The 11,042-nt window shown below is 47.4% G+C and overlaps 1 protein-coding gene across 1 annotated transcript in view; it reads right to left on the reverse strand.

Moving 5' to 3' along the window:
- Positions 1–389: 389 nt before the first annotated feature.
- Positions 390–11,042, reverse strand: part of FAH (fumarylacetoacetate hydrolase (fumarylacetoacetase)) — a 16,925-nt gene continuing 6,272 nt past the window's right edge. Inside the window, exons 5-14 of the mRNA XM_010141120.1 lie at positions 10,651–10,741; positions 10,030–10,127; positions 9,730–9,782; positions 8,366–8,465; positions 7,533–7,663; positions 6,692–6,767; positions 6,048–6,094; positions 4,960–5,061; positions 4,153–4,270; positions 390–498 (exon numbers count right to left, since the gene is read on the reverse strand). Of these exons, the coding sequence (XP_010139422.1) occupies positions 419–498; positions 4,153–4,270; positions 4,960–5,061; positions 6,048–6,094; positions 6,692–6,767; positions 7,533–7,663; positions 8,366–8,465; positions 9,730–9,782; positions 10,030–10,127; positions 10,651–10,741 (896 nt within the window). The 3' untranslated portion in view covers positions 390–418. The remainder of the gene's footprint in view (positions 499–4,152; positions 4,271–4,959; positions 5,062–6,047; positions 6,095–6,691; positions 6,768–7,532; positions 7,664–8,365; positions 8,466–9,729; positions 9,783–10,029; positions 10,128–10,650; positions 10,742–11,042) is intronic.

The following is an 11,042-nucleotide window of genomic DNA, read 5'->3' on the forward strand; positions in this document are numbered from 1 at the left end:
CTACTTTAGCATCCGTATGCAACTCGCCTTTGGGATTTTACCTTCAGGACATTAACACTGGGGAAAAAAAAGTCATCAGCATGCAGTCTCAGCTGTTATCCTCAGCCTAGGATCTGAATATTTAAGTTTACTTGAAAGACTCTTTTTACAATCACGAAAAAATTAATGCAGTAGAAGAGTTAAGAACCTCACTTCCCATTTCAATCATCTTATTTTTGTTCTGAGAATTTTAAGCTGGCATTGAAGTCCTTTTCTTATCACACCAGAGAGCGACATTCATCTTTAAGGTATTTATTGCTAATTAAAAATAATAAGATTCCAATCACTCATATAAAAATAATAAATCTGAATAAAGCAGCATGACTGTTAGAGGTGGGGGGAGAGATCCTTCTCCTTGGATGTCACCTTACTCCAGTCTTCATGGGCCCGACAGGGCTGGAAGGATTTTTCCTGAGCACTGGCCGAATCCCACGCGGAAGCCATCGCCCTGGCAGTAACCTAAGGCCAGAAAACAACAGACAGCTTGTTCTGACACGACAGCAGGATTTTACCGGGAATAAAAGTGAATAAAGGCATAAAGAGACCAAAACTGAGCGGAAACATTTCAGAAATGCAAGGAGGAGTAAAAAAAAGATAACAGCCGGAAGAGTTCAACTAGCCCAGAAATATTAAAAAAAGGGAAAAAAGCAGCACAAAACGTTAAACACAGCAATATGCAAGTCCAGTGAACTGATCAAAGAGCCAACAAGATTTGCTGTATTTCTGTTTTCCATCCTAACCTGCAGCATCATCAATCCAAGCAGCAAGCTGATCCACTGCCTGGCCCAGCCTTGCAATTAATAAAATAAATCTGGGCTCTCTTTCCGCAGCATTAGGACTGCTCTTGGGACACCGGGATGCTTAGAGCCAGAAACATGATCGTCAAACCCCCTCGAAGAGCAGGGCCTGCCCTTGCAGGATCTGTTTCACTCGCTGAAATCAAGTAGTTTAGTTCCATAAGAAATTCAGCCTCTGACTCTGTTATATAAGGAGACATCAAAGGTCTGCTGACTGCTGCTGAAGTTACCAGCCTGTGACAACCTCTCTAACCGCAGGATGAATCAATCTTTACCTCCTCCTGCGTGATGGGAGAGAAGACATCAGGATGGAGCTGCCGCAGCACCTCTTGCTGCCACGGGCCAGCTGAGCTGCTCCAGCAACAGCATCCGTTAGCAGAGCTGCAGGTGAAGGAGGGGAGGGGGCACAGCCAGGGGCTTCTGGCCCATCTGGGAAGAAACAGCTGAGGAGACCTACCATAGCTCTCCGCTCCAACAGCTGATCACTGGAAGGGCACAAGTGACATATGCTGTATTTTAAGGACTGATTTCATAATTAGAGATGGACTTAACTAAAATAATGGAATACATCATCTTCCCTGCAAGTGATAAAAACCAGCTGCCTTTGAGAAGCCAAGAGGGAGTTGAACAGAACAGACATCAACCCTAATTCCCACCCTTAGCACAGAGCAGTGGAAACCTCCTCCGGGGAAGAGGAGGATGGGTGAGCTCAGGCAGCAGGGCAGCCAAAGTTACTGCAGCACGAGGACGGACCTGCCAGCTCTCACCCACGAGGCAGCCCCCTGCCAGCTGAAATGAAGGTTTCCCAAGCACCAGGGTGTCTGTAAGTGCTGGCGTAACGGCTGCCCACAGACAGCATGCCAGTATCCACTGGGTAATCCTCACTCTAAGAAATACTTGAGTAAGACTGAGCTGTAAGGCTCAGCTCAGTTTCCATTTGTCTCATTAGGCTTCACTGCCAGCTTTCCTTTGAGCGCCGGTTTATTATTTCAGCCCAGTTTAGTTATGCCCGCTGTCAGCTACGATTTAGAGCACTACCAAGGAACAGCACGCTGAACAAAGCAGGGTCTGTGCTGGTAGCAGCAGTTGCCTGAGCAGGGTGCCAAGGAGCTACAGAGAGATTTCTGCAGCCGGCTGCAGCACACCAGCAGCAACCCTTCCCTCGCAATGCTCCCTCACAATGCTCCCTCCCTGAGACACTCTTGGGAAAAATGTATTTCTCTCACTTTATGTGGTAGGGCTCTGAAATAGCTCCCACAAGGGGAGCAAGAGCACAAAGTTGAAATAGGAAACTAGAAATTATGGGTTGGGCGCTTGGCAAGAGCTAATGGTACTGCCTGGGGAGAGGATGCAATAGCACTAGTTCTGCCTCACGGGTGCCTTAAGGCACTGGACCTGCCATACATCACCAAATAGGAGCAGACCCCAAACTGTCCCAGCAGCACCTGGCTCTCCCAAATGGCTTGATGCCCTGCTCACTATAGTCACAAACTGTTGCTAGTGTAAAATAGCACAGCAGGTTGATTAACGTCCCGCTGGGGCAACGGTGCTGTCATCCAGGTAAACAACAATGCCATCGTGCCATCTTTAGAGATTAAAGACATTCAGGATCTAACGTCTTTAAGTAACACAGCTTGTTCTAGGCACGAAGAACCACTTGGATCACGTCTGGTTCCATTTGTTCCTCAGCTGGCCACCTTGTGCCAGCAGCTCCCAAACTGCAAGATGCTCGTTGACAATAAGGATGTCACCATGTAACTCTGAAGGGACTTTCATAATACCTAATTGTACCTTAACTTTGGGCTCCTGGCATAGTTACTGCAGAGACTTTGCACCTTTGGAGGGCAATGTGATACCCTAAATTGCTGGAGGAGTGTCTGCACTGAATGTATGGGGAGCCTGTGGAGAGCAGCATCAGATGCCTACATGTTGCAGCACAAGCAGTCACTGGGATGTTGGGTGGCTGAAGGATGTCAGGACATCCTCGGTTTCATTATCTACATCTCTTTCCAGTACCTCTCAATCTCCAGTTGTCTCAGCATCTTCCTCTGCAAAACTGGCAGCACCTCTTAGAAACATAGTTTTCAAAGCTGTTGTGTAGGCTGTCAGGGCCCTGGGCTCTGGCTGCAGCACCACAGATATGGCTTATAGAGCCATTACTGGGAAACTGTAATATATCCATATACGGTATTTTCATCACAGAGAAGTTCTTTGGTTTCGTTAAAGAGCTTTCTAAAAAAGTTGGAAAGTTGAGGCTATTCTGGCAAAAATCCTAAAAGTTCTGGTTGGATTAAGCAGACCCAGGTATGCGAACACAAACCAGCACCACGCCACCACGTCCTTCACGTTGCTGCACTGGCATTAGTGACCCGCATTTCCTCTGTCCTAAGTCACATTTGCAAGTGTGGTCTCATCACCTGAGCCGTTTTCTTCTCTGTGCAGATTTTCTCTGGTCACATCAACACGATGGAGTTGCTCAGAGCCAGGCTGTGTCTCATCTATTAATGCACAACATGCCACAAGATACGCTCTGAAAATTCAGTGACTGACGTAGCAAAGACATATGCAGGCTTGAGTCAAAAGTTTCTCATGGCTGTTCTTGCCAAATATTTGCCACTTCAAAGCCGTGAAGAGGTGGACGAGATGAGAGGATGGGGAAAATAGATTTGTTTTGCACTAATCTTTGGATTAAAAAGAAGTAGGAGTGGGATTTAGAACACAAAACACCATGGTAGATTTTAGTTTCTAAAATCTTTAGTTCATCGAGATGAAAATTAAAACTGCTGCCCAGCATGAAACAGCTCTCAAGCACAGCTCTTTTCGGAGGGGAGCTGGTCAGCTGTTCTAGCAGGCTTCATGCTGTTTCCCACATATTTGATTTGCAGCACACTTAATTGAATATGCCTATGCTATGAATGAATAATTATTTCCAAAGTAATTTTTCTGAGCATTGCCAAGCTCTGCTCCACATGCAATCTTGGACTGCGGTGGCGACAATACATCAGCTGCTTCTAGTCCCAGGGAATTTTTGCCCACGAAGACAAACCTCCCTCCATCGTCCCCTTAGCACTCATGCACAGGCATAGCGAGATCACAAAGAACTTAGCAAAGCAAATACTCTACTCCAGAAAGCATTTATTGCAGGGGAATTTCTCTCCACAGGCTTTTCCCTCCTGACAAGCAGGATGAAAAGAACGGGGCTGCTTGGCAGGTATGTACAGAATAGCCCTTCTCCCCGCCGGGCACCCACACTGCTGGGATCAGCCTGTGGAAACACGTCCGTGGTGCAGCGTAAGAGCAGTTGCTCAGCCATTACCTGTCAAAATTATTTCATCTCCATCCTGCAGGAATTTACGAGACTGTCCACTGCCAAGAGGGATTTCCTTTGTTCCGTTCCAGGACAGCTCCAGCATGGAGCCAAAGCTTTCCGGCTCCTGCAGCAAGATTCATAAACAAATAAACAACATTTTAGTACCTGTCCTGCTGTTAAGTACTTGCTGCTGGAGAAGACACGCGAGTACGATAGCTCTACAGAACAGAGTTTTGCCTTTCATTTAATTCATTGATACATGGGCTCATTTTCCTGCCCTTGCATGTTAACTGCTTGCTTGCTACGACAAGACCGGAAACAAATGGAGGGCACTTCCACACATCCAGAGCTTTCATGTAATCACACTTTGGATTTTTATTTACATTTTGTTCTTCAAAACAGCAAAGCTGGTGAATGTTTGTAAGTCTTTAATGCCAATCTGCAGTAATTTGAAGGAAGCAAAGAAATGCTCAAAATGGAAGTACAGGTAACCCAGCATGGAACCAGCTTAACTAGGGCTGTCCTTCAGACAGCCTGAACAGGATTTATTTGGTGATTCAGAAGGTGCAAGTTACCCATCTTCACACAGACCATCCATATGGCAGTTCAAAACCAAAAACCAACACCAACAGAACCCCACCACTTCTCAGCACAGTTTTGGGGTTACCAAAGCATCAGCCCAAAGTGCCCAGGGAAGAACTGCAGATATTTTCATGGCAGCTCAAATCAAACAGGGCTTAGACCCGAAGCCCTGCTCCGTCAGTTTTGGGTTGCTGATGAGTTCTCAGCAGCTGTCTTTACTCAAACACTTACGGGTCCACTGATTGTGCCCGAGGCCAGGAGATCTCCAGGTCTGAGGTTGCACCCGTTGATCGAATGATGAGCCAGCTGCTGTTTCATGGTCCAGTACATGTGCTGGAGGAAGGAGGAAGAGGAGGCTAAAGCAAGGAAAGACAAACCTCTCTGGCATGCCATTAGGTTACGCAGAACATATTGCATTCTCGGCACGATGCTGGTAAGACTGTCCCTAAAGAAAAGTTTCCTTATTTAATCAGGAACTTTCAGCAACCTAAAGCAATCTCCACAGGAAGTTAGTGCTGTGTTCTCAGGAGTTACTGTGGCCTGATCGCTTCCTAAATGATGACCAGGAGCTGCTAGGTGCATTTAAAACACATACTTTAATACGCAATTTAGTCCCTTAAAATTTTTCTTCGTTCAGCTGGATGTCATTTCTCCTCTTCTTCTTCCTCTTTAAGGCCAGCACTGCTGACCTAGGATCCATTATTCAGTCCAGTATTTTAATGGCTTTGTAGAAAAATCTCCTTATCACCGATTTGCTGACTGCTGATTCACAGATTAAGGCAATTACTATGCAAAGAACCAAACGTGAGTATAAAATTGATTGAGAAATCCTGCAGCTGATACATATCCTCCTGGCTTCCACCAGCCTGTAGAGGCAGAGCCACCACGCTGCCCACAGAGGGGCCGGCGCAGAGCTGGGCTCAGAGCAGTGTTGCAGCAGCGAGCCTGCAGCTAAACATCCAGCTGCGACTGTGAAGCTGTGTTGCACCTCTGCACAGCAAGAGGCAACTCCCTCTGCCCGTGAGTCTTCCACTTTCATCACTCCCTGCCAAATGAGCACACAACTTGAGATGCTCCGAGCACCCTTAAACCCACCAGCAGAAGGAGCTGCTCCCTTCATTCGTTCATCCCATTCAGGTGTTTCCATCCCAGTAGGGGTGAACTATTACTGCCCTCCACTCTTTTCCTTCCATCCCCTGCACACACACACCCCAGATCTGAGATTCAGCTGATGCAAAAATCAGTATTTGAAATTGCCCAAGGATGGAACTGATGGCTGGAGCAAGATTTCAAACAAATAAAAGGTGCTGGAGTCTTACCTTGAAATTGGATCTGCATACAGTAGTTGGCACGTTCATTCCTTCTCCTGCAGAAAATAAAAAAGAAGAAATGGAAGCAATTTGTTTGTGTTAGATGAATGGTGTTGGAATCTTTTGATTTTACAGATGGACGGAGACTTCTTTTATCATTGTAATCCCTAGCAAGAATCCAGTACTAACATTTCCTACCGGTATGAAGGCCAGAATTTCATAGAAAACAAGCATGGGGACGTCACTGCGGTAGCACCAAGCTGCCTATTTCCTACTCTCTGCTCTATTACAGGAGCCACACCTGGACCTACTGGTCAGCAGGGCCATGAGCTGGGGGTCTGAGCTGCGCTGACCTCTGAATCCCACATACGTCTGCTCTTTCCTTGCCCTGCCTACCCCTGCCCATGCAGGCAGACCCCACAGGACCCTCCTCATCATAAGCTGATCACGTGGGAGTCGTTCGCTCCTTGACACACTACTGTATGGCCAACGGAGAGTGTGAGGAGCTTTGCCTCTTTCTCCAACAGGGGCAATCTGGGCGAAGATGGAGAAGGAGGACCACAGAGCCAAGAGCAAATTGTCTGAAATCCGTGGTGGTTCTGCGTTCCTCGACTGGCCATTTCAGCTTTGTAACCCCCCGAGCACCACCATACCTTTAATAGCAACAAAGAGCTTGATGTCGAAAGTGTAGGGTTCTTTATCCTGAAGGTAGGGCAGTGGCTTGGGATCCTAAAAGCACATAAAAGGCATCACAGTCTAAGCAATCAGAAAGGGAAAGTTCCACAGGCCATCCCAGTGCCTTTTTGTTTAACCAGCCCGTGCTGCACACCCCATTTGCTGCACCGTTGTTACCACTCAGACCTTCGCTTCGCCTGCCCTCATTTAAGTTTAAAGTTCTTCCTGATCCAATGTGATAGCCACAGAATCCCACTCCTTCTTCTGCACGTGGGCTCCAAAAGCCCTCTCCATCATTACGGTGTGGATGTTAATCCACAATAAACACAGCGCTAGCACCCCTTTGCTCTGTGCCTGCACAGAGAAGATAGCGAGTTCTCTGTAAGACTCTTATCTTTTTCAGATTTAACTGTCTACATAATGCAGACAACTAGAAATGCTTGAACAGAGTGTTTTGGTTTGAGTCCACTCTCTCTCCACTGCTTGGCGGATCTAAGTGCTACCAAACACTAACAAGAAGCTCTCAGATCAGTTTGTTTTCCAAGGGTTTTAAAGGAGGTGATTTTTCTGCCTTGCCGAAGCAGGCAGGATGACAGCTCAGGGCATCATGTGCCAGCACCAGTGACATCAATGAGCATCTGAACTCAGAGGACCCAGGGTGCCTTCATATGTTTGGAAGCAGGATCACACTTGTAAACTGCCTGAAGAAAGCTCTTGGCATTGATACAGCTCAGTGATTTCGACTGATGGCACCTACCAGTTCTGCTGAGATTTTTCTAGCACTGCATTTCCTTTATTTCAGCCCTTTTTCTTGCTAACCTGGACAGGGTTTGGCAACACGAATGGCATGAGAGCTTCCATGGTAACAACCCAAGGAGAGATGGTTGTGCCAAAGCTCTTGCTCAGGAATGGACCCAGAGGAACGTATTCCCATTTCTGGATGTCACGGGCTGGGAAGAGAAAAATCAAAGCGATGCTGTAAAACGTATCCTACGAGTTGCGCAGCCACCACACCTGTGAAAGAGTAACGTGGGTTTGCAATGTTATCGTGATCCTTTTCTAGCCATTGAGATCAAATCCTGATTTAATTCCATCCCTTTCAGACCCTCAAACCAATTTTCCTAGACCAGCCAGATTAGGAAAAGAAGTCAGCAATAATTAAAACAAGTCAGGCCACCCCCATAGAACCAGTCTTTTTATCCCCAGTTTAGTTAATGCTTTTACACCGAGCTAATGGGCTGTGCCAGTCATAGGGCCAGGCCAACCTCAACTAGTTAAATCTACGCAGAGACTGAGGGATTTGTGATTGTCAAATTCTTTTCCTACTCCTGACACTGAAATTAATCCTCTGTTGGAATCGCTATCCTTAGGGCTGCTCCATCCCTGCCCAGAAGAAACTAGAGTGATATTAGCTCTTTCATAAGTAAATAAATCTTCATTAGGCAGCAATTTCTGGTTCCTCTGATTGATTGAGGATGGATTGAGGTAGAGCCTGAGCATTGCAGACAGCATTACATTTTCATCGCTTCCAACCATACACAGAGGTTTCGGCGATCACTATTCTGCTATTAAAATACATAATTTATCCCTAGCTAAGGTTTCCCGTGACACTATAACCCCCTCTCCAGGCAGACTCCCGCAGCACCAGTTACCGCTCCAGTCATTCATCAGGACCATCCCAAAGATGTGCTCCTGGGCTCTGCTGATTGGAATTGGCTCCCCATACTTATTTCCAGGACCTACAAAGAATGCCTGAAATTGAAAAGCAAAACGTTGATTGAGGAAGATATTTTGGCTAAAAATCTCTATTGCACAGAGGGTTACACGCACAAGAAAGAAAGTCTGGACAGGATGGGTCTTTGCATCATTTCCCACACACAATTAGACGAAACCATGGCCTGCTCCCTCTTTATTCCTCTCCATGAAGCTGGCAGGCTTGAAATACTTAAGTGCACTGCGTTGCTAAGAGACAGGCGTTAAACAAGGGCATGATGTTGTCAAAACACAGGACAAAAATGGCCCCTTCTAATTACAATCTGGATGCAGAACAGGTTTGCCCTCTGAAGTGACTCTGCTGCAGACAGCGAACAGGAAGGAGTTTAAAGTCATCCAAGGGGATGCTGAATGAGGCTGGAACCTGTCGTGGCAGTGGGGAACAGGAGGCAGGCAGAGAAATGTGCCCACTAAGTAAAACAGGGCACCTAAGTAGAAGTGGGTGCCTGCACTTGCTCCCTCAGAAAATGTACAGCCTGAGCATGTGGCAGAGAATTCTACAGGGAATCTCAGTTGTCTCTTTCTGCCAACAATATGAAAGTTTTTTCTTCCAAAGCCTTCATCGGTCTAAATCCGCTCTCACAGCAGCCAGCAGTAAAACTCAGGCTGCAAAGCAGAGGTACGGCAGCACTTTGTGAACCCTGCTTTATGGGGAATAAATCAGATAAAAATTACCTAAATCACATGAATCATAAGGAACAATCCTGGACCACACTAAGCTACAAGATGCATCTTCCAAGGATGTTTTGATACAACACCCCAGCACAGGTTTCATCTCTCCAGCCAGAAGGATGAGGAGTTTGCACTGCACCCCCGAGAGCTCAGGGCTTCCTCTGCTCTAAACCCAAGGCACAGGCAACTTAAATCTCCAAAATCCCCAGCGTCTGTTGAAGGATCCTGGCTGCAGGGCAGAGGTAACAGCTAACCAGATAACAGGCTGTGGTGGCTGATAGCAAGAATTACTCCTGCCTGCTGCACTAGAGCTCGGATTTGGCCAGACGAGCTGCTTCCAGCCTGGAACTGTATTAGCAAACCACTCAATGAGCTAATGCATCCTGCAACTTGTCGGAAGGGAAAGTTTCCTCCATAGAAATCTTTACTACCTGCTGCGGGGACCGCTCAGAGAACACCGGGACGGACCTTGTGAGACATTCATTGTAGAAGCAGCGAAATCTGCCTTTCCTTCCCTGTTTCTATGTTAACGTTTTTCAAGTCACAAGGGAAAAAAAAAGGCCCATCTTACCATCTCTAACTCGATATCCAGACGCTTACAAGCACCAAACGCTGGAGGTTTATCTGTGGGTAGAAAATAGAGTATTTTATGAGAGGGAGGCAGGTAGGGAAATAAAAGTAAGAGCCAGAAGAAACAGTGCAGCTGATGCTCTGTGGCTTGCAAACACAAGATGAATTTAACCCCAGGCTGGGCTTTAAGCAAGGCATCCCAGACCCTTCCTCTCCACTACACTATGATGCGGAAGAAAAATTTTTAAAAATAATGAAGTAAAAAAAAAGAAACCATATTAAAAGCCCATCGCGGACTCACCGTTGTCAGGTCTCATTTGCCCCACAGGTCTCCGGATGGGTGTCCCAGACACCACAACAGACGATGCTCGGCCATGATAACCGACAGGTAGGTGCAGCCTTGTGAAAGAGCATCACAGAGTGTAGGTTAGCTGTGTGTAACCACGGCCATCCAGAGCAGCTTGTCAGGACAGAAGCGCCACGGAGCTCTGAGGTACGAGGAGAGAGCTCTGCATAGATGGGCAGGGACATCTGCACCGTTCTTGCTCTGAGATAAAAACACAAGCTCTGATCCAAAGCCACGTAGCTGTGTTAACGCACTTCTGTGCCACTGCTCCCCTTAATTCCCCAGAGATTAAACCCTACTTTCTTGTCAGTCAGCAAAACCCAGTTTCTGAGGTAAATCTGCCTTTGAACCAGAGCTCGGCGTTGTGATCAGCGTGGCTGCTGCAACGAAGTGCCGTGAGACTTGGCTAAGGCTGGGGAGACGTGGTTTTCAGCTTGGTTATCGAACTCCTGGCAGTACAAGAGTTCTGCAATCAGTATTTTGCTGACAGTCTACTCAGATCTTTAAAAGTGTAAATACATGCACAGCTAAGCATGCAAAATAATGCTGCCCCCGAGGAAAACCTGAGCGACCCACCAGTTGGGCATCAAAGCGTTCTCCTTCCCCCTGAACATGATCCCAATGTTTGTGGCGTGCTGGCGTGAAGAATAGAAGTCCGTGTAGTCTCCTGTGTGGAAAGAAGCCCGTAGGACAGGGATGGATGGTGGGAAGGTCCCTCGAGTGCTGGGGCTAATACACATCGTTCGCTGCTGGCGATGGAGAGAGCAGAGGCAGCAAGAGCACCGTGCCACGGGCGGGCGGCGGCGGCTGGTGCCCTCGGCGCGGGGATGTGGTTAACATCACGGTGCTGATCAGCGATTCAGCTACGAACTAGGAACGAAACCGGCCTTGTCGTGGAAGCCTCCGGCAGAGGAGGGTGAGGCAAGGCCGGCAGCCGGGGCGGCTCATGGGCGGGGACTCTGCGGCCC

This window comes from Buceros rhinoceros, unplaced genomic scaffold (genome assembly GCF_000710305.1).
Source record: "Buceros rhinoceros silvestris isolate BGI_N320 unplaced genomic scaffold, ASM71030v1 scaffold10670, whole genome shotgun sequence".
NCBI lineage: Eukaryota > Metazoa > Chordata > Aves > Bucerotiformes > Bucerotidae > Buceros > Buceros rhinoceros.